At 67.1% G+C, this 20,251-nt stretch overlaps 3 protein-coding genes across 4 annotated transcripts; all 3 read left to right on the top strand.

The window, feature by feature from the left end:
* The first annotated feature begins 2,309 nt into the window (after positions 1 to 2,309).
* SCRT2 (scratch family transcriptional repressor 2) lies at positions 2,310 to 8,299 on the top strand. Of its 2 annotated transcripts, none has more exons than XM_063350388.1 (2): positions 2,310 to 3,140; positions 5,453 to 8,299. In XM_063350388.1, the coding sequence occupies exons 1-2, from the start codon at positions 3,017 to 3,019 to the stop codon at positions 6,157 to 6,159; spliced, it is 831 nt and encodes a 276-aa protein (XP_063206458.1). In that variant the 5' UTR covers positions 2,310 to 3,016; the 3' UTR covers positions 6,160 to 8,299. The 2 variants fall into 2 exon arrangements, with proteins under 2 accessions (XP_063206458.1, XP_063206459.1); XM_063350389.1 differs by lacking the exon at positions 2,310 to 3,140 and adding an exon at positions 4,431 to 4,557.
* Positions 8,300 to 9,327: 1,028 nt separating this feature from the next.
* On the top strand, positions 9,328 to 13,497 carry SRXN1 (sulfiredoxin 1). The gene is made up of 2 exons (XM_063350142.1): positions 9,328 to 9,645; positions 9,793 to 13,497. Exons 1-2 carry the CDS (start codon positions 9,385 to 9,387, stop codon positions 9,991 to 9,993), a joined length of 462 nt encoding a protein of 153 aa, XP_063206212.1. The 5' UTR covers positions 9,328 to 9,384; the 3' UTR covers positions 9,994 to 13,497.
* A 3,704-nt stretch (positions 13,498 to 17,201) lies between these two features.
* TCF15 (transcription factor 15) lies at positions 17,202 to 20,120 on the top strand. Its single transcript, XM_063350141.1, has 2 exons — positions 17,202 to 17,819; positions 19,673 to 20,120. The coding sequence occupies exons 1-2, from the start codon at positions 17,343 to 17,345 to the stop codon at positions 19,745 to 19,747; spliced, it is 552 nt and encodes a 183-aa protein (XP_063206211.1). The 5' UTR covers positions 17,202 to 17,342; the 3' UTR covers positions 19,748 to 20,120.
* Positions 20,121 to 20,251: the final 131 nt, after the last annotated feature.

A 20,251-nucleotide genomic window follows, 5' to 3' on the forward strand; every position in this document is an offset into this window, starting at 1 on the left:
CAGAGACCCTCGCTCACCAGAGACCCGCCGCCCCCTCCCTCTCGCCGGGCAAACAATCACTTCCAATGGGAATTATTTCCATACAGCTGCTCAGGAAGGCACGAATTCAGCCTTCGCCCGGCCGCAGCGGAGGAGAAAGGCTGAGCCTTTCTTCTGGCGCTCCCCTCCCTCCCCACCGCGGCGGGGGCAGGTTTTGGAAGCGGGGGGGGTGGGGGGGTGGGGGGGTGGTGCCCAGCCGCTGCAGTCAGCAATATTAGCACAGCTCGGCAGGACTGATTGCAGGTTATTAACATACATTATCTCAGTCCCCTGCCTCTGAAAGGGGCCGGGTTCCTATCCCCCCTCTCCCAGCCCTCCCTCCCCCTGTCTTTTACACTTAATTACCTCCCTTATTACACCACAGCCTGGAGAGAGACAAAATCCCCGGGCAGCGGGCAGCGGGCAGGCAGGCAGGCAGGCAGGCAGGCAGGCAGGCAGGCCCGGCCCAACTAGGGCGTAAGTAATCGCCCGTTTCTGCAAACGTGCCTTCAAGGAGAGAAACAGCACACGCGCGGATAAATAAATCAGGGAGCGGAGGCCGGGAGTCCAGTGCGTGGGGTCGGAGTGGGGGACACACGCTGGGAGCAGCCCGGCAGGCGACGTTCCCCCCTCCCTGTCTCCCGGGGCCGCGGCCCTCCGGGAGAGGTGACCTTGAACTTGGCAAAGCCCTGACGTCAGGGCCGCGCTGCGGGGCCAGATGGGACTCGTGTCGCTGCTTGGGAGCCCCAGCCAAGGGCTGCAGGAGAGGGGAGGAGAGACCCCAGCCCACGTGGGGAGCAGCCCCGGGACCCCCAGCCCCGGGAGCGGGCCTGGAGGGGTGGGGGGGTGGGCTGTGGGGTGCCATGGGCTGTGGGATGCCGTGGGATGTGGGATGCCCTGGGGTCTAGGATGCTGTGGGATGGGGGATGCTGTGGGAGGTGGGATGCGGGGTGCTGCGGGTTGCTGTGGGATGTTGGACGCTGTGAGCTATGGGGTACTCAGGGCTCTGGGATACTGTGGGATGTCCTGGGGTCTGGGGTGCTGTGGGATGTGGGATGCCATGGGATGTGGGATACTGTGTGTTGTGGGATGCTGTGGGATGTCAGATGCTGTGGGATGTGGGATACTGGGAGCTATGGGGTACTCAGGGCTGTGGGATACTGTGGGCTGTGGGATGCCCTGGGGTCTGGGATGCTGTGGGATGACGTGGGATGTGGGATGCCCTAGACTATGGGTTGCTGTGGGGTGTGGGATGCTGTGCGATGTGGGATGCTGTGCGATGTGGGGTGTGGGATTCTGTGGGATGTTGTGGGCTGTGGGATGTCCTGCACTGTGGGATTCTTGGGATGTGGGATTCTGTGGGATGTGGAATATCCTAGGCTGTGGGCTGTGGGATGCTGTGGGCTGTGGGATGTCCTGGGCTGTGGGATGTGGGGTGCTGCGGGCTGTGGGATGTCCTGGGCTGTGGGATGCCCTGGGCTATGGGGTACCACATAAAGCAGTGAGTCAGGGAACACTGGCCTGATGCGATGCAGGGATGGCCCCAGCCCTGGCTCCGCGCACGACTGAAGAAGCAGACATCGCTGTGAGCAGGCAGGCCCAGGGTGCTGGTTGCAGGGGTGCTGTATTTGACCCCCAGCCCAATGCCACATGCCTGGCCAAAGGGGCTGGTGCCTCCCGAGACCAGGGATGCCCAGGGCTGCCCTGTGCCGGTTGTGACAGCGCTCTGCCTGCAGTGACAGATGAGGGACTGTCCTTATTTAAGTGCTGCAACACTCTTGGCATAGCACAGGGCTCTGGGAGAGCAGGGCCCGCTGCCAGCCAAGTCCTGGTGTCACCCACCAGCCCCCAGCCAGCACAGCCCCCGGGAGAGCCAGCCCCATGGCCACTGCCTGCCTACAGGACCAGGGCCTCATCCTGCTCCGGGGAGGGCAGCAGCAGAGCGCCGGCGATGGGAGGCGGGGGAGTGGGGGCTCCAGGAGGGAACAATGCACCGCCACGAGCCCAGCTATTGTTGTGGGCTGCGAAGGTCACAGAGCTCCCCTGGGGACAGGGATGGGGACAGGGACATGGGAAAAAGGGAGAAGGTGGGAAAAGAGACAAGGAAGAGGAAGCGGGGGGTGGGGGCAGGAAGGGACAGTGGGCAGGAATGGGGACAGGACAGAGGTGGGACAGGGATGACGGCAGGGAAGAGGGGACAGAGATGGAGACAGAGAACAAGGGACTGGGGAAGGGACAAGGGAAAGGGGTCAGTGGGAAGGGACAGGGGACAGAGATGAAGACAGGGAAAAGGGACAGGTATGGGGAGAGGGAACAAGGATAGGAACAGGGAGCAAAGACAGGGACAGGAGAAAGGGGCAAGAAACAGGGACAGGGATGGAGACAGGGACACAGGGGCGAGGGATGGGGACAGGAACAGGGACAGAGAAGGGGACCCTCGCCCCTCAGCCCCATCCTTCGCAGGCCCTGGGGGCTGGTGGAGGGAGACAAAGGCGGTGGGAGGCAACAGTGTGTCCCACCCCCACCCTCTCGTCCCCGCATGTCCCCATTGTCCGTGGCCGGGGGGGCGGGGGGGGACACGGTGGGAGGGACCGAGGACCCCACACTGCCGTGATGCCCGGGGCGCCCGGCGCTGCCGGCGGCTCGGGGGGCTCCGGGGGGGCTCCGGGCGCGGCCGGGTGGAGCGGCCCCCTCCCCCCCGCAACTGCCTGCCTTCCTCCCCCTCCTCCTCCTCCTCCTCCTCCTCCTCCCCCCCCCTCCCCTCCTTCTTCCACCACCTCCTCCTCCTCCTCCTCCTCGCCGCCCTGCTGCCTGCCTGCCTCCCCGCCCCTTGCACTCGGCTCCCCGCTCCTCGCCGCCCGCACAGCCGGGGCCGGAGCGCCGGGAGCAGCGCGGGGCCGGGGCGGGGCGGGGCGGGGGGGGGGGGGCCGGTGCCGGGGCCGGTGGCGGTGCCGGTACCGGAGCTGTCCAGTGCTGAGGGCGCCGGCCCGGCCCCGCCATGCCCCGCTCCTTCCTGGTGAAGAAGCTGAAGGCGGAGGCGTTCCCGGCCACCGGAGCCCCCGCGCCCCCCTACGCCCCCCTGGAACCCCCCTACGCGCTGCCTGGCCCCGCCGCCGGCGATGGTGAGTGCGGGGCCGGGGGCTCCGGGGGCGGGGGAGGGGGGGCGCCCTCCGCCGCTATTGTCTGTGTGCGCCCGGGCCGGGCACCGGGGGAGACCGGGGGGAGGGAGACGACGGGGGATGCGGGGCAGGGGTCCCGCAGCCGGGCGTCGTGCGGAGGGTGCAGCGGGTGGGGGGGTCATCCCTCCTCGCCTTGTCCCCCTGCTCCGAAGCCTGCCGAAGTTGGTCCTTGGGGAAACATCCCCTGCGTGACAGCGGCAGCCCCCGTGGGCAGCCCACTCTGCCCCGGCCCCGCTCCCCCCACGACCGGGCTGCAGGGGGGGCCGGCTCCTTCCCTCGACAAGTTTTGGGGGGGGGGGGGGGGGGGGCGAAGCAGCCGGGCTGCGGGGGCAGGCAGGGGGACGGCGGGGGGGGTGGGAGCCTCGCCGTGCCTGCGGGTTTCATTGTTCGCAGCGGTGCCCCGAGCCCCCCCCCTCCCCCGGGAGCGCGGCGAGGGCTGTCGCCTGCCCGGGGCACAGGGAGTAGGGGGGGCAGCCCCCTCCCCTCAATGCTGGGAGAGGTGGGAAGAGCTGGACTGGGGGGTGGCCGGGATCTCTGGAGCCCCGTCCTGCCAGGGGACACTGGGGGGGAATCTGGGAGTCACCCGGCTCAGCAGAGACCCCCGATGGGGTAGCCCAAGGATCTGCCAGGGAAGAGGGGGGTTGGAAGCACTGGGTGGGGGGTCTGTCCCGGGCTGTGGGGTGGCCAGTCCTGGCTGCTCGGGGACCGGGAGGCTGAGCTGGGTGCAGGGATGGGCCTGATCCAGCCACGCACAAGCCAAGATTGCCCGACCACTGCATTGCTTGTCCCCCCCTTTTCTACTGCTCGCTGCTCCCCAGCCTTTGGTGGGCTTTCTTTTCTTGGGGCAGGGGTACGAAGCCTGGGGGATCCTCTGCTTTCCCCCCCTGCCATTGAGAGCCAAGAGCTGGTGGGGGAGGGATGTGCTGCAGCTGGGCAGAAGCTGCCGACGCTGCTCTCCTGGAAATAACCTTGCTGCATGCTCGGAGGCAGCGTGAGAAATTGCTGAGCAGAGCGCTTTCTGCACAGCCCGTGCGACCGCGCTGTCAGCACAGTGCGGGGGGACGGGGGGGCCGAGCTCTGCCCCCACCACACAGCCCCCTCCCCACCACAGTCACCCCCAGCCTCCACGGGACAAACAGCAGCAACTGCTCCCCCTGGGCAGGGGGTCCCATGGGGCAGGGGGGGCACCCTGGATTTAGGGGATGCTCAGCTGCAGCTAGGGTGGGGTGTCCACGCTGCTCCACTGGCATGCACAGGTCACACTGGCCATGCACTGACACCGGGCCCCTGATAGCCCCCACTGTCACCAACAGCAGGGACGTATCCTCTGAAGCAGCTGGCAAGGGTCAGCGTGCACGAAGTAGGAGACCACTGGGACCAGTATGGGGGACCTGGGGTGGCAGCGTGTCCCACAGGGTCTCTGACCTGGCAAGGAGAGGGCTGCGCTGCTCCTCCCGTGGTGAGCTTTGTGTGTCAGCACGGGGGGATGGGGATGCTCACATGGTGCCCACTGTGCCATGGGTCAGGAGTCCCTTACCCGCAGCCAGGCCATGAGCAGACCTGCACCAATGTCACACGGGGGTGACACCACTGCAGTGGCACCCGAGCCCCACTCCCTGCCTGGGGGGCTGTGGGTCTCTCTCCTTGGCAGGAGCACAGGGCCCCAGCGCTGCTGGCCTCCAGGTGCTGCCCCATGCCCGGGGAATAGCCCCTGCGGGGGACGGGGGGAAGATGGGGGGGCCTTTCCCAGCCCTTTTGCTGGAGAAGGGAGACCCGGGGCAGCCCCTTCCCCTCGCCCTGTCTGCCCCAGGTTTCGAGAGGCGAGAAGGTGGATGGAGCAGAGCTCATTACCAGCGCCTGCCCCGGTGAACAATGAGGCTCTCGGCACCGACAGCTGTCTGGCGGCTAATGGCCCCCGGGGGCTGCCTGCAGCCAGGGCAGTGAGGCGGCACCCGGACAGGCACAGCTGGATGTCCCACAGCCCCATCCCCGGCTCCCACCCAGGGCAGCCCTGCGGGATGAGACCCATCCTGCTGGCAGATGCAGACAGGAGCCGGGGCAGACTCAGCCCCTGTACAGACTCAGCAGCACCAGTGCTCAGGGGCAGACCCCGGGGCTGAGTGGGGACAGGGATCGGTGTGGGGGGGACAGCCCTGGTTCTGCACCCCCAGTGGGTATTTTTGGCTTGTGGCTTTCCCCCGTCCCCAGTGGGGCTGGCCCGGAGGGATGGTGACCCTGCTGTGTCGTCCCTGCAGGGTACCTCCAGCACTGCCTGGCACCCGGTGGCTACGACACCGACAAGAAGCAGGGTCTGCCACCGCCGCCACCGGACCCAGCCTACGCCCCCGGTCACGAGGAGTACAGTGACCCCGAGAGTCCCCAGTCCAGCTTTTCTGCCCGCTACTTCAACGGGGAGGCGGCGGTGACGGACAGCTACTCCATGGACGCCTTCTTCATCACAGACGGGCGGTCACGCCGGCGCAGCGAGAGCCAGCGCCGTGGCAGCCACCGTCACTCCTGTCCCGAGTGTGGCAAGACCTATGCCACCTCCTCCAACCTCAGCCGGCACAAGCAGACCCACCGCAGCCTGGACAGCAAGATGGCGAGGAAATGCCCCACCTGCGGCAAGGCTTACGTCTCCATGCCCGCCCTGGCCATGCACGTCCTCACCCACAACCTCAAGCACAAGTGCGACGTGTGCGGCAAAGCCTTCAGCCGTCCCTGGCTGCTGCAGGGCCACATGCGGTCGCACACCGGGGAGAAGCCCTTCGGCTGCTCCCACTGCGGGAAAGCTTTCGCTGACCGCTCCAACCTGCGTGCCCACATGCAGACCCACTCCGCCTTCAAGCACTACAAGTGCAAGCAGTGCGAGAAGACCTTCGCTCTCAAGTCGTACCTCAACAAGCACTACGAGTCCGCCTGCTTCAAGGGCTCCGAACACAGCTGTGCAATAGGGAACTAGCCCGCCAGCCCCCTGTGGCGCATCCCCCCCTCGGTCCCTGTCCACATCCCTGTTGCCATCCATGTCCTCATTCCCATCCTCATCCCTGTCCCCATCACCATTCCCATCCCTATTGCCATGCCTGTCCCCATTCCCATCCCCATCCCTATTGCCCTCCCTGTCCCCATCCCTGTCCCTGTCCCCATCCCAGTCCTGGTCCCTGCGCCAGCTCTCCTGCAGCTGCAGCCAGCCGGTTTGTGGCTGCGCCGTGGCTGGAGGACACATCCCCACAGACTCACTCCCCACCCGGGAGGAGGGTGCCCCAGCGCTCCCTGGGAAGGGCTGGATGCAGCCGGACCCACAGCAGGACCCGGTTCCTTGCCCGCGGGTCCCCGAGCCCCCCCGCAGCCAGGCAGGTCTCTCTGCGGGGGACTCACCCGGGGACCTCTTCCAGACCCAGGAGAGACTTTCCCCCCCACCTCGTGATGTTCACCTCTATTTATTTAATTTATTACTATTATTTATTTAGAGCTGCTGCTTCTCCTCCCGGGGGATCCCGGGAGAGAAAAGACACTTTTCTGCTCCCCCCAGGAGCAAAACCTCACCTTGACCCTGACACTGATGGGACCATGGGCTGGTGCTACTGATGGCTCAGCAGGACTGACGGACGGTGCGGCTGATGGGAGGGCAGGGCTGTCAGTCACCCTTGGAGGCTGGGGTCCCTGCAGCCCACCGCCCAGGCCCTGGGGCACCCTGATGCCCCCCTGCCCAGCACGGTCCCATGGGACATGGCCTCATGGCACGGTGCTCACCCTGGCACTGCAGCTGCACAGCCCCGGAGTCAGGGGAAGAGTGAGGGGCTCCCAGCAGAGACCCGCGGGACACGTCCCGCGCCAGCTCCGGGCTCTGCCGGGCGTGACTGGCCCCTGCCATGGTGATGGGCTGGGGAACAGCCCCCCCCGGGCAGGTGCAGCCCCCTTCACCCTGCAAACGGCCAGGCTGGTGGCTGGGCTGGAGACCCAGCCCTGGGGCAGCACCGAGACCCCAACCACCCGCCACGCACCCCCAGCCTCTGCCCAGCCCCCTCCCCAGCCGGCTCCCGGCCCCCTCGCCATCGTCCTCCGCCTGCGGTCAGGATGAGGGGGGTCAGTGTAGCCGTATAGTTTGGGTGAGTCTATTTAAATGTTCTTATTTATATTATTTATAACTTATGCTTTTCACTATTTATTTGCCAAGACTGGCAGGGCCGTGCCAGTGCCGGCTTGCAGGAGGTGGCAGAGCTGCAGCAGAGCCACCGTGCCCAGGACACAGCCGCGGTGACAAGGATGGGGACAGGACCCCGAGAGCGGACCGGGCACAGAGGCAGGAGGGGACGAGCTGGCCCAGCAGCCCAGGCTCTGCACCCTGCAAGCCTCCCCCAAAGGCAAAGCCCTTCTCCTTCGTCTTCCTCGCTGCCACAGGCTCCTGCTCTGCTCCCTGCCCCACACCAGCCCGGTGGGGACAAACCAGCCATTCTATGCAACCTCCCGGCAGAGCATCCCCGCACCGGCCCCGGCGCGAGCGCCGTGCGCACGGCATCCCGGAGCGGGGCCCGACCCACGCCTCCGCTTCCTACCTCGGGCCGCGAGCTGCCACGGCCCCATCACCCAGTGCCGGTCCCTGACACCTTCGGGGTTCAGCCCGGCACCCCACGGGGATGCATTCGCGTACCCCCACACTGTCTTCCTGTGCCGTCTTCCTCCCTGCACCGTCTTCCTCCCGCCACCTCGGTGCCTGCATTGCCACGGTCGCGGCTCACGGGCTCGACGCCTCCCAGGGACATCCTTGTCACGGTCCTCGCTGCCGTGGCATGGTGGTCACGCACCCGCACCCCGGCCACGCAGGCACTCCACCAGCGAGGACGCAGCGGTTCAGGCTCTCCCCGCGATGCCAGCGCCTTTCCGTGGCAGCACCGCGTCCCTTGGCCGGGCAGGCATGGAGCGCCGCGCCTCTGCCCCTGTCTATACTGTAAATAGCAGATACTACAGCAATAATTTTCCGTGCATGATAGATTTTTTCTGCCAGGTTTTGTACTCGCCAGCCCCCAGTAAGATAAGTCTACTGAGAACCGGCCGCCCGCAGTATTACTTGTAATGCAATTCAGGGATATAAAAGGGATTTCTGCCACTAACTGTGTGTCTCGGGGGATTTGTACAGGCGGTGGCGGGTGGTGGCACGCGAGCTGCTGGCTTGCCCATTTCTCAGTGCCCTGTGCCCACACCCAAGGGCAGCCCTGGGCAAGACTATCGTGGAGAAAACATCTGCCCCAAAACTCACCCCCTCCTGCCTCCGCTCCTGCCACCCACCCCTCTCACTGCCTCCTTTCCCCACAAATGGGTGCCAAAGGGGGAGGAGGGCAAATTATTTTTGACCTCCAGCTCATCGGCAAAGCCTTCGCTGAGCCCTGCGCTCCCGGTGACATCGGTGCTGCCCTGCAGGCGGGAGCACAATAATTCACCTGCAAAGTCATCACCGGATTTATCCTGCAAAAAGCTCTTCCTGGAGCCTCATGAGCCCATCCCCGACCATCACTGTCACCAACCCTCGCACAGGGCAGTGAGTCACCCGGCATATTTCTGAGTCAGCGCTGGGGGTGGGGACCCTCCGTACCCCCCGGGAGCCAGGGCAAGGGGGCTGGGAGCAGCCGTCTGCCAGTGCCACGGCCCTGCTATGGATCCAGGCTTTCCTGGTTCCAGCAGCCGGTGAGGTGGGAGACCCAGTTCTCCCTGGAAGCCTCTCCACCGTTTGGGACACTGGTGTGGAGAAATGACCTAGAAAGATTCAGGGCTGGAGCACTGCAGTGCTGAGCATCCCTGCTCAGCTCTGGGGCTGTTTCATGCCACCTCTTCCTCGCCAAGGACCTGGCACAGCCGGGCAAGCGGGGGACACATCCCAGCTCCCAGCTGAAATGCCACAGGCTGATCCTTAGTGCCCTGGCATGGCCAGGCGGGAGCAGAGACCCCCCTGCAGCCCCAGGATGGGGACCCCCAGCACACCAAGCAGCCTTGGTGGGGAGCTCAGCCCCTGCGTGCCAAGGGGTGCCCCACTCGGACAGGGAGCCAAAGGCAGCCCCGACCGCAGCCTCGCCAGAGCGAGGAGGAGCAGGCAACAGGCCAGCCGGCGTTGGCATCGGTCCCAGCGGCAAGGCCCTGCCTGTCCTGCCCCTTCACTGTGACTCTGCAAAACAGCGGGGCGGTGGCGGTGACGATGGCGATGGCCAGGACAGGAGGAAGCAGAGGGGCTCGGCTGGGCGCTGTGCTCCTCGGGGCGGAGCGGCAGGCTCAGCCGGCCGGGCAGGAGGAAGGACGAGGCCAGCTCCTGGTAGCAGCAATGGCGGAGGACGGAGACCGGAGCATCCACACGCAGCACATCTCGGCTGTGCACAACGTGCCCATGAGTGTCCTCATCCGGCCCATCCCCGCGGAGCTGGAGCCGGGCAAGGTGCAGAGCCTGATGGAGACCCTGCAGGTGAGCGCAGCCCCGATCCCCCCAGGGTGTTGGGGACACTGACCCCTGCCACCCCGGGGGGCACTGCCAGGGAATCTCGCAGCACTGGGGCATGCCGGGCGTGCCGGGGTGTGCGTTGCTCTCAGGGGTGTCTCCCTTTTCCAGAAGGATCCCGAGCGGGTGCCCCCCATTGATGTGCTCTGGATCAAGGGCAGCCAGGGCGGGGATTACTTCTATTCCTTCGGGGGCTGCCACCGCTTCGCCGCCCACCGGGCGCTCAACCGGGAGACCATCCCTGCCAAGATCATCCCGTCCACCCTCAGCGACCTCCGCACATACCTGGGCTCCTCCACGCCCCACCTGCGCTAGCCCGGTGCCCCGTGGGCTGAGCCGGGCCTGATCCTGGCTCCCCGTGACCCTCCGGTGGGGTCATGGTCCCCCCGGTCCTGGGTGGGGTCCCTGCTGGGATGGGGTCCCCCCCGCGCCCCTCCAGCCGGGATGGGATCAAGATCTCGCCGGCGCCGGGAGGCTCCCGGGGCGGTGCTGCGCGGCGGGGCCGGCAGGTGGCGCCATTGTGCCGCGCTGCGCCGCCCCGAGCGGCCGCGGGGACCGGGACGGGACGGAGCGGAGCGGGTCAACCGGGGCGGGACGGGACGAACCGGGGCGGGATGGGACGAAGCGGGACGGGATGGGACAAACCGGGAGGGGATAGACCGGGACGGGATGAACCAGGGCGGGACAGGACGAACCGGGACAGGATGGACCGGGACGGAGCAGGGTGAACCGGGGCGGGATGGGACGAACCAGAACACGATGGACCGGAATGGGACGAACCTGGACGGGATGAACCGGGATGGGACGGGATGGACTGCATGGGATGGGAGGGGACGCAACAGGACGAACCGGGACAGGATGAACTGGGACAGAATGAGAGGGGACGGGACGAACCTGGACAGAACGAACCGGAATGGGCTGGGATGGGATGAACCGGGACATGGTTCAACCGGGACGGGATGGGCTCAACCAGGTCACAGCTCAGCCGGAACAGGCTGAACCGGGACTTGAGGGGCTGAACTGGGACACGACTCAATCGGAACAGACTGAATCGGGACGGGATGGGCTGAACCGGGGCATGGCTCAACCGGGACTGGCTGAATTGGAACGGGCTGGAGCGGGGCACGCCGGAACTGGGCCAGGTCACAGCCCATGCAGGGCACAGCCGAACCGGGAAGGGATACAGGCAAACCGGGACACAGTGGAATCGGGACACAGCCATACCAGGAGGAGGCACAGCCGAACCAGGCACAGCCAGTTCCCAGACCCCACCAGTGGCTCTGGGCTCCCCCTGTGCCTGGGCTGGGAGGACCCTGAGCTGTGCCTGCACTGAATCCTCCTGGCCCCATCCCTAGACACATCCTGTGGTCCCCTTGTCCATGGGGGAGGTCTCTGGAATGGGGTGGGGGGGCATTGATTACTGCAGCTGGAATAAAGGCAATGAGACCCCCGCGGCTATGGGGCCTGGTACTGGGGGAGGATGGGGTCAGGAGCAGAATGCAGTGGCACAGCCTGGCACGGTGTGGAGGCCTGGCACCTGCAAGAACGGGTGGCTGTGGGCACAAGGGACAGGGATGGATGCTATGTTGGGGACCATGCTCTGCAAGGGGACAGCTGCTTTGCTGGCGGATGGAGGGTCTCTGGGGGGATGGAAGATCTCTGAGGGCATGGATGCTGTATTCGGGATGGATGCTGTGCTGGGGCACAGATGCTGTGCTGGGGCACGGATGCTGTGCTGGGGACGGATGGTCTACCAGACCACACTGGCATGCAGCTGAAGCCAGAGTCAGCTCTGGCCTGGCTGTGGGAGCACATGCATGCTGGGATGCTCTCATTTCTGCAAACGCCACGTCTTCACCCCATGTGCGGGCTGCAAAAACCACCCGGAGCATCCCATGGGTGTCTCGGCATCCCTTCTGAGCCGGGAAGCTCAGTCCAGGGAGGGGAAAGGCCACTGACTCACCCCACCGTGCTGTGAGTCAGCAGCAGGACTGGGACAGGAACCGTGGCTGGACACTTCTGTCCTCGCTCTGCCCCCTCGGCCACGCTCCTCCCCAGATGGATCCTGTCCTCCCAGGGCAGAAACGGGCTGGGGAGAGGGGTTGGGAGGAGGCCATGCAGCTCTGCGGGGCAGCGTGCACGGTGGGAGCTGGCAACACCGCCCGCTGGACGGGGCACGCTTTGCCACCGCCTGCCAGCACGGCGTTTCCGCAGGAACCACTTGGGGAGGAAAAGCAGGGTGGGCTGGGGGCTGCTGCTGTGCCAGAGCCTCCCTCCGGCCCCTTCCCTCACCTCCACGAAGGAAGGGGCCGGAGGGAGACTCCGGCGCGGCAGAGCTGCATGTGCCGCATCAAAGCCGCGCTCCGCCGGGAGGAAGCCCTGCAAGCGTTCACCGAGAGAGCAGCCCTGGCCCGCGGCTCCCTGATGGGCCATAAATTTCTCGGAAGAATTGTGGCGTGCTAAAAAGTTTCCTCTTGTTAGAGAGCTGGGGCGGCGGGGGAGGGAGGAGGTGGCAGCTCCTGTGGCAGAACGGGACATCCCCTTCAAATGGGTGGCCCATGGCAGGGACTTGTTTTTGCCCAGGCCCCAGGCTGTGCCCCAAGTGCTGGGCATCTCCTGTGGGCTCTGCTCGCCCCCTTCTCCCGGGGTTTGTGCCCCTTACAAAGGGAGCTGGGTGTGAGGCAGCTCAGCAGAGCTGGGACCACACGAGGGGGGATGAACCGAGGCTGCCTGAATCCTACAACCCCCTCTCCCACGTGCCTGCACCTCACAGGGGCTTCTTCCAGCTGGGAGACTCGCTGCAGGGTCCACTCTTCCAGCTTCCATCCCCTGCGAAAGTATGCCAGGCCATCCCTGCCAGCCCAGCCCCGCGGGTGCCCCGTGACACTGCTCCTGGGGCTTGGTGGCACCGGCACGTCCCCGGGGCTGGCACGGTGCAGGCAGTGTGACCTGACTCCCAGCCTGTGCTGCCGGTGCCGCAAACCCCTGGCTGGCACAGGAGCGGGTCTTGCCAGAGCTGGCGATATCTGCATCGGCTCCATCTATCTGCATCGGCTCTGTCCGTCCGTCCCTCCATCCCTCCACCTGTCCCCCTTCCCTCTGCCTGACCCATGAGGTCTCCGGTGTCGCCGGCTGACAGCCGATCCTGGCTGCCTCCAATCCATTCGTTCCAGGGCAGGAACAAAGGCGCTTTGTGGGCTCCCCCCCGGCCTGGGGCAGGGGTGGGGGGGGGTCCCGGCTCCGGAACTGGGACAGACTTCCCCGTGCGACAGGCGTGTAATGCCTTCCAGACCAGCAGCCCCGGCCCGCAGGTACAGCCCTGCAGGCAGAGGGGGCCTGGGGCTCCCACGCTGCCCCGGGGACACACTGGGACACCCTGACGCAGCCCCGACCCCGGGGGGGGTGGTGTCAGGCAGGGACCTCTCCCAGGTCAGGGGCTGCTCTCGTAGAGAAATGCGCCTGCTCCCCAAAAGGTTTCACGACACCCCATCCCCTTGAGCCCGTTTCGCTGCTCCTCCCCAGCCAAGGGGGGTCCCAGGTTTGGCGGCTCTAGTCTCCCTGACTGGGCAAGCAGGGACAGCCACCCTTTGGATGAGACCCCGTCCCAGTGGGAAGCAGCTGGACTCGGATGCTGCATGAGCCCGGCCGGCCAGGGCAGAGCTGCCCGAGCTCGTCTGCAACAGGGCAGCACCGCGGGGCTCACCTGAACTGCCCCAAATCCGGGGAGCTGCAGGTAGAAGGGCAAGTTCTGGCCATCCCCCTGTGCTGGGGGGCTGACTGGGGGCTGTGGGTGAGCAGGGCCAGGCAGCGCCCTCAGGGGTCTTGCTGGGATGGGATGGGATGGGATGGGATATGATGGGATGGGATGGGATATGATGGGATGGGATGGGTCAGGTCAGTCCAGCACTGCTTCACCAGGGCCCGGCAGGGTCAGGTCCGGCGTCCTGGCAGCCACATGTGCCGGCGTTGCCGTGGGTCTGGAATCCATTTGCCTCGCCGGCAGCAGTGTTTTCCCAGCAGGGCCGGAGCGGCCCCGTGGGGCTGGGGGCAGCCCTGGCCTCCTGGCCCATCTGCTCCCTGTTTATTTTCTTACACTTAAGTATCACCTCGCAGATAAACACTCCCCGGAGCGGGGGGCAGGGGACATTTCCCCAGCAGCAGAGGCAGGACCCGGCCCTCGGGGCATCCAGCACCCCTGCGCCAGGGATGCCCTCCCGCAGTGGCCAGCCTGCACCTGGGGGTGCCTGTTGGGTTGGGCTGGGGCCATGGCTGCGATCCCATGCTCAAGCCATGTCCCTTCCGTGCCACGTGTCCCATGCAGGGTCCCATCCAGCCCCTGCCCACTGCACACGCCCGACCCACGTCCTGCTCCATGCCCAGGGCTGTCAGCCCTCAGCCCGGTGGCCAGTTTATTTGGCCGGATCATCTGGGAGAGCCGTGATGCCAAACACAACCGCATCTTGGCACCCGCTCAATCCGGCCGCGCGGCGCAGCGACTGGCGGGATGTTTGCGATGCTGCGGCCCCCGGCTGCGCCTCGTGCCGCCCGGCTGAGTCAGACCCGAGGTGCTCAGGGCCGGGGGATGGACTGGGAGGGGGGTGTCCAGGCACGGGGACGCACGTCCTGTCCCGCGCGCCTGCCGGGCAGCACAGGAAAACCCGGCTGCTGCCGCCGCGCGTCCTCCCGTCCCAGCGGCAGCAGCATCCGCAGGCAGCTGCCAGCTGGACAGGCAGCGTTTGCTGCTTCCCCTGGCTCCCGTTCCTCTCCTGGCCAGGACTGCCGGCTCCTTCTGTCCGTCTGTCCTGCCGTCTGCAGGACCCAGTGGGGCAGTGGTGACACACACACACGTGTGTGCCGGGCTGGGGAGGTCTCTGCAGCAGGAAGCGGTGGCAGTCGGGGTGTACACGGACACGCTGCGCGCACCAGCGCGCACATGCATGCACACGCGTGCACAGGCACATACTCACACGCGTGTGTAACTGCATCCACACGTGCACGCCCCCCCGTACTCACATATATCCAGGCACAGACATGCATGGATACGCACGTCGGTGCCCACACGCCCACACATACATGTGTACAGCTGCACCTCCATGCCAACGCACGCAGATCCATGCACACACCTTCTTCATGCACACGCATGCACATGTATGCACTGCTCCCCCCACCCCACACCGAGCCGTCTCCAAAACCTGCTGCTCCTTCCCTGCCCATGTCCCCAAGTGCCCCGTCCTCCACCACAGCAGCACAAGCCACCAGCACCCCACGCGTGGCCGTACCCCCCAGAAACACCCCAGGGCAGCTCGGCTGGGCCCCGGGCCCAGGCTTTCCCCCCCCAGCCTGCCCCCGTCAGCTGGTGGCCATGTGTGGGGCGGCCACAGCTGAGTACACAGCCCCTGCCATCAGTCTTGCCGCCTGTCAGGGCCGGGGGCTGCTGTGGCCCCCCAGCCACAGCCCAGCGGGACGCCGGGACGAGAACGGGGCGAGAGCAGGGGCTCCTCTCTCCGTGCAGGCACCTGCCTGCTCCCTGCCTGCTGCGCCAAGGGCTTCCCCATCCCCATCCCTGCCTCGGGCATCTCTGCAGGGGGAGAAACAGCCCCTGGGCAGGGGCTGTTGCCAGGGTCAGGAGAGGGTCGGGTTCCCTCGAAGGCATGGATGCACAGCGAGGGGTGGCAGGGGATGGAGCCAGCAAGGGCCACATCCCCATGGCAGTGCGGACACCTGGCACAGACATGCACACCCCCAGCCCCAGCAGGACCTCCGGCCCCCGGCGCGGCCCTCTGCCCCCCGCCGTGTGATTTACGGGCTCTGAGCACGCAGACAAATGGCGAAGGAAAACAGGGCAGGGGGTCCCGCAGGCAAGGGGCTGCCTGCGCCCCACGGGGGGGAGAGGGGCCGTTTGCTCACAGCTGGGCTGGCAGGCAGCGACCCAGTGGTGGTGCCAGCACCAGGGAGCATGGCTGCCCCTGCCACAGTCCCAACAGTGACAAGCTTAGGCACACGTGAGGCGAGACCCAGGGGGACCCACTGACCCAGGAACCACCTCGCAAGCTCCGGTTCCACAGCCATGGGGGCCATGGGGCATAGTGGGACGTGAAGCCACCCTGTCCTGTTGCCCCCAGACCCCCCCCACCAGCCACCTCCCTCTGGGGGTTGCAACATGCCCACTGCACTCCACCACTGCCATCCCAGCCCCTGGCAAGCCCCCCAGCTGGCCCTTTTTGCCTCATTAGCTGGAGATTTCCCCCAGCATCCCCCTCTGGCTGTGGGACTGCCAGCCAGATGGGGACCACAGCCAGAATGGGTTGTCACCTTGGCCACCACCAGGCCTTGAGGCCATGTCCCCACCAGCCCCAGGACCATCCGCTGGGAGCCGGGTCCTGCCCTCCATTTGCCTTTGCCGCTTGACCTGCCTTGCCCGGAGCATCCTCGAGCCGCCGACCTCTGCTCGGCCACGGGCTGGGGAGGAAGGCAGGCAGGAAGCCTCCTGCCTGCTCCGCTCAGCTGGCCACCCCCCTGCCTGCTCTCAGCGGTGCCGGGCTTGGGCCGGGGGGGTGAAGTCAGAGTAGGACCACAAAGACCTCCCCAGTGAGGAGGAGCAGGGGGTGGCCATCGCCTGCGGTAGCGGGTGCCCAGGAAGGACCGAAAGCTGACTGCAGGCTGGGGGGCACTTCCAGCCCTCCCCAGGACACCGGTAGCTCCCGCTGCTGCCAGCTCAGCTCTCCCCTCACAGGAAAAGGCTCCGTGTTTCCACTGCCAGCACACACCTTCCTCCTGAGCGGGAGGAAACGCTCCTGGCTGCCTGGCAGTGCTGCCTGCAACGCTCTCTGTGCCCCTGTCCCCTCCCGCAGCGGGCAGGCAGGGTGCCAGGCTCCGGGGACAGAGGGGCGAGGGGTGCAGAGCATCCTCACAGGGCTGCCTGCCCTCACTGCTCCCTGCCCACCCTGGGCATCCTCCTGGGCACAGGTCCCATCCCAGTGGGACATGGTGGGTGCGGGAAGCAGCGTATCCCCTGGCCAGGCACTGGCATCCCATCCGATAAATGCCCTGGGGACCACACTGGTGCCACCCGCTCCCCGGGTACCTCCCCCGTCCCGGGTTCTGCACCCCTTCTTCACCCCATGCTGCCCTGCGTGGGACCCGGGGCTGGCAGGGGACAGCCGGGCAGGGGCTGGGAACACTCTGCCCACGGGCTGGCACTGCTCTGCAGGTGCTGGTGGCCGAGGGCTGCGGCACAGGGAGGTGACCATGTGGTGGCCCTGGCACTGTCTGTGGCACCGCCAGAGTCCGGTACCACCATGGGCACGACCTGGAGCCCGGCCCTGGGTGCAAGGTGCCTGTGGCCAGGGCCAGCGTGACAGAGCAGGGCCAGGCCCGTGGCCGGAGCCAGCACTGGCTCCCGCGGGCTGGGGCGAGGACGCTGGCCTCTGGCCGTCGGCTCGGGGGGCCGGCTGGGGGTGGGCTCCGGCGCCAGCCCCTCCCCGGCCGTATAAATCCCAATTCCCCCCGCAGACAGCCATCCCAGCCCCGCTTGGCCGCTGGAGCAGAGCAGCAGCGGGAAGGCGTCCGGAGCCGGCTGTCGCAGCCGTGTCGACAGGGAAAGGCTCCCCGCAGCCTGGGGGGGTCCCCCCGGCAGGGCCGGGGGCACGGGCGGGCACCCCGTCATGGCTTTCACCATGCTGCGTCCCGTGGCTGCCCGCGTGCTCTACCCCGACCTCAGCATCCTCTCGGAGGACGAGGAGAACCGGAGCGAGAGCGACACGTCGGACCAGTCGTTCGGCTGCTGCGAGGGTGCCGAGGCTCGCCGCAAGCTGCCGCGGAAGCCGGGGCCGATGGTGATGGTGAAGCAGAGGCAGGCGGCCAACGCGCGGGAGCGGGACCGGACCCAAAGCGTCAACACGGCCTTCACCGCCCTGCGGACCCTCATCCCCACTGAGCCGGTGGATCGGAAGCTGTCCAAGATCGAGACCCTCCGCCTGGCTTCCAGCTACATCTCCCACCTGGCCAACGTCCTGCTGCTGGGCGAGGGCTGCGAGGACGGGCAACCCTGCTTCAGTGCCATCTACGGGGCCAAGGGCGACCTGGACAGCAAGCAGCCCCGCAGCATCTGCACCTTCTGCCTCAGCAACCAGCGGAAAGGGGTGAGCGGGGTGGTGGGACGGGGGCAGGAGGGTCGGCACGTCCCCGTGGGGTGGAGGGCAGCAGCCCCTGCCCAGGCTGAGGGGGGCAGGAGGCTCGGCACTTCTCAGCGAGAACCGCAGGCTCTGCCTCCAGCCCCCGCCGGAGGTTTTGGCTGCTCCCGGACAAATCCTGCTTGTAGCCGCACGCCCACAGCTCCTGCTCGCGTCAGAGGGCCGGGCTGCTCCCCCACGTCCGTCCGGGATGGGAGGTCTCGGGGGGGTTAAACAGTCACCCCAGTGCTGGGGGCACTCGGCCGCCCCAGGAGGCAGAATTCAGAGCTGGAAGGCTGACCCTGTCCCCTTTTCCCTACCCCACCAGCCCCTCCGGCTGCCCCAGGCAGCACCCTGACATGATGGAGACAGGCAGGGCACAGCAGACGTGGGGCAGCCACACAGGGCTCCCTGACCCGTGGCCACTCAGGGTCTGTTGCTGGTGCCAGCACGAATCCCACCCAGGGCAGGGGGCTGAGCTGGGCACCCCTACCCTGTCTTGCCCTGCCCTGACAGGCTGACTCCCCCCTGTGGCTAGGGGGGCACCTAGGGGGGCTGCCGCTGCCCACGCCAGTGTCCTGGGTGCCTCTGCCCCTGGGATGGGCCATGCAGGATGCGGGATGAGGGGTTGGGCGGGCCCCTGCCCACAGCAGTACCTGGAGGTACCACGAGCACCTCCAGGTACTGCTGTGGGCAGGGGCTGCCGGACTCGTCACCATCCCCACAAGACCCCCCAGCTGTCCCATGCGTGACTCTGAGCAGTGTGGCCACGGGGCCCCGCACCAGTCCTTGGGGCTCTTTCGGTCCTTGGGGCTCTTTCGGTTTCTGCTTCTCCATTTTTAATTGCTCCTCCTGTTCCCTCCCCCCCACCCCCGGCTCCAACATCGCTGGCCAGACTCTGCTGCCTCCCCAGCTCTCCCCGGGGGACCCTCAGCCCCGGGCCTTGGCAGAGCTGTCCCCAGCTGGGACACTGCAGCCAGGGCTGAGCTGCGACCCTGGGCTGCTCCCCAGGGCCGGAGCTGGGGGCCTGGCACGGTGCTGGACCCCCCAGGGGACCCTGCAGGGGCACTGGGGCTGGGGACCTCCTGTGGCACCTGAGACCCTGGGGGCAATGGCAGGAGCTGGGCTGGGACCCGACTCTGCACCTCCCAGCTCTGGGGCTGAGCTGGAAACGTGCTGGGCTGGAAGGGTGCCGTACTGGGCTGGAAATGGGCTGTACTGGGCCATGCCGAGCTGTGCTAGGCTGGAAATGGGTTGGGCTGGGCTGGAAATGGGGTGGGTTGGAACTGGGCTGTGCTGGGCCACGCTGAGTGGTGCTGGTCTGGGTTGTGGGGGCAGTACTGGGCTCTGCTGAGCTGTGCTGCGTTATACTGGGCTGAAGCTGTGCTGGGAGGTGGGGCTGAGCCTCCTCTTCCCTGCAGGGCCATGGGTCTGTCCAGGGCTTTGGGTCTGTCCTGGGGATGTGGGTCTGTCTGGGGGCCATGGGTCTGTCCAGGGCTGCAGGTCTGCCCTGGAGCAGCGCCAGCCCTGCCCATGGTGGCACTGAGCAGCCATGGAGACCGTGTCCCTGCAGGGTGACACAGCCACAGGTGGTCCCCCCGCAGCAGCCACCCCACGGCCGCCTACCCAGCCGCTCGCTGGGCACAGCCCCATCTGTCTGTCCATCCTGGGCAGCTCTGAGCAGCCTCAGGACCGGGGCACCAGCCATTTCGGAGCAGCTCATCCTTGCGGAGCCGGCGCAGGGCAGCGATGGGCAGGAGTGGGGCACCTCCAGCCAGGACACCCCCCCTGGCGCCTGCAGCTTTCTCCTCCTCTCTCCACAGGGTGGCCGGAGGGACCTCGGGGGCAACTGCCTGAAGGTTCGGGGGGTGACCCCCCTGCGAGTGTCACGGAGATGAGCCGGGGTCCGGCAGCACCCGCCTGACACAGCGGCAGAGCCGGCCGGAGCCCGCGCACGCCAGCCCCAGAGACCGGAGCGGGGAGGGAGGGAGCTGCTCGCCCAAGGTGGCGGCAGCCGAGCCCTGGGCCGCAGACTGGGACAGCACCGACACCGGCCCCGGAGCCGGCAGCGGGGTGGGAGGATGCTCCCGTGGCCGAGGCTGCCCGTGCGGGGCAGGGCTGGGGAGGGGGGTCCCCGCGCCCCGGGGCTGGACTAGAAGGGGGCCCCTGTGCGGCCAGCGTGGAGGCGCTCCAGGGGGGGACGGTGTCGCGGCCCCGCAGGCGCTGGTTGTGCACATGCAGCCGCTTGGAAAATAAACCTTATTTTTCTGATGGGACGGTGCCTGCCTGCCGCCCCGGCGTGGGGCAAGTTGGGGGACACATGGGGTCCCCAAGATGGCCCCGACCCCCCAGGCCTGCGCCTGTGGCTGCTCTGCGTCACTGGAGCCAGTGCAACCATCCTG

The sequence above is a fragment of the Chroicocephalus ridibundus genome, chromosome 12 (assembly GCF_963924245.1).
Source record: "Chroicocephalus ridibundus chromosome 12, bChrRid1.1, whole genome shotgun sequence".
Lineage (NCBI taxonomy): Eukaryota > Metazoa > Chordata > Aves > Charadriiformes > Laridae > Chroicocephalus > Chroicocephalus ridibundus.

Excerpts from the sequence above, each read along its gene's own strand:
- TCF15 (XM_063350141.1), top strand. The coding sequence starts at position 17,343 with ATGGCTTTCACCATGCTGCGTCCCGTGGCTGCCCGCGTGCTCTACCCC. Across the intron at positions 17,820-19,672 it reads TCAGCAACCAGCGGAAAGGG|GGTGGCCGGAGGGACCTCGG; the intron begins GTGAGCGGGGTG and ends CTCTCTCCACAG.
- SCRT2 (XM_063350388.1), top strand. The coding sequence starts at position 3,017 with ATGCCCCGCTCCTTCCTGGTGAAGAAGCTGAAGGCGGAGGCGTTCCCG. Across the intron at positions 3,141-5,452 it reads TGGCCCCGCCGCCGGCGATG|GGTACCTCCAGCACTGCCTG; the intron begins GTGAGTGCGGGG and ends TCGTCCCTGCAG.
- SRXN1 (XM_063350142.1), top strand. The coding sequence starts at position 9,385 with ATGGCGATGGCCAGGACAGGAGGAAGCAGAGGGGCTCGGCTGGGCGCT. Across the intron at positions 9,646-9,792 it reads GCCTGATGGAGACCCTGCAG|GATCCCGAGCGGGTGCCCCC; the intron begins GTGAGCGCAGCC and ends CTTTTCCAGAAG.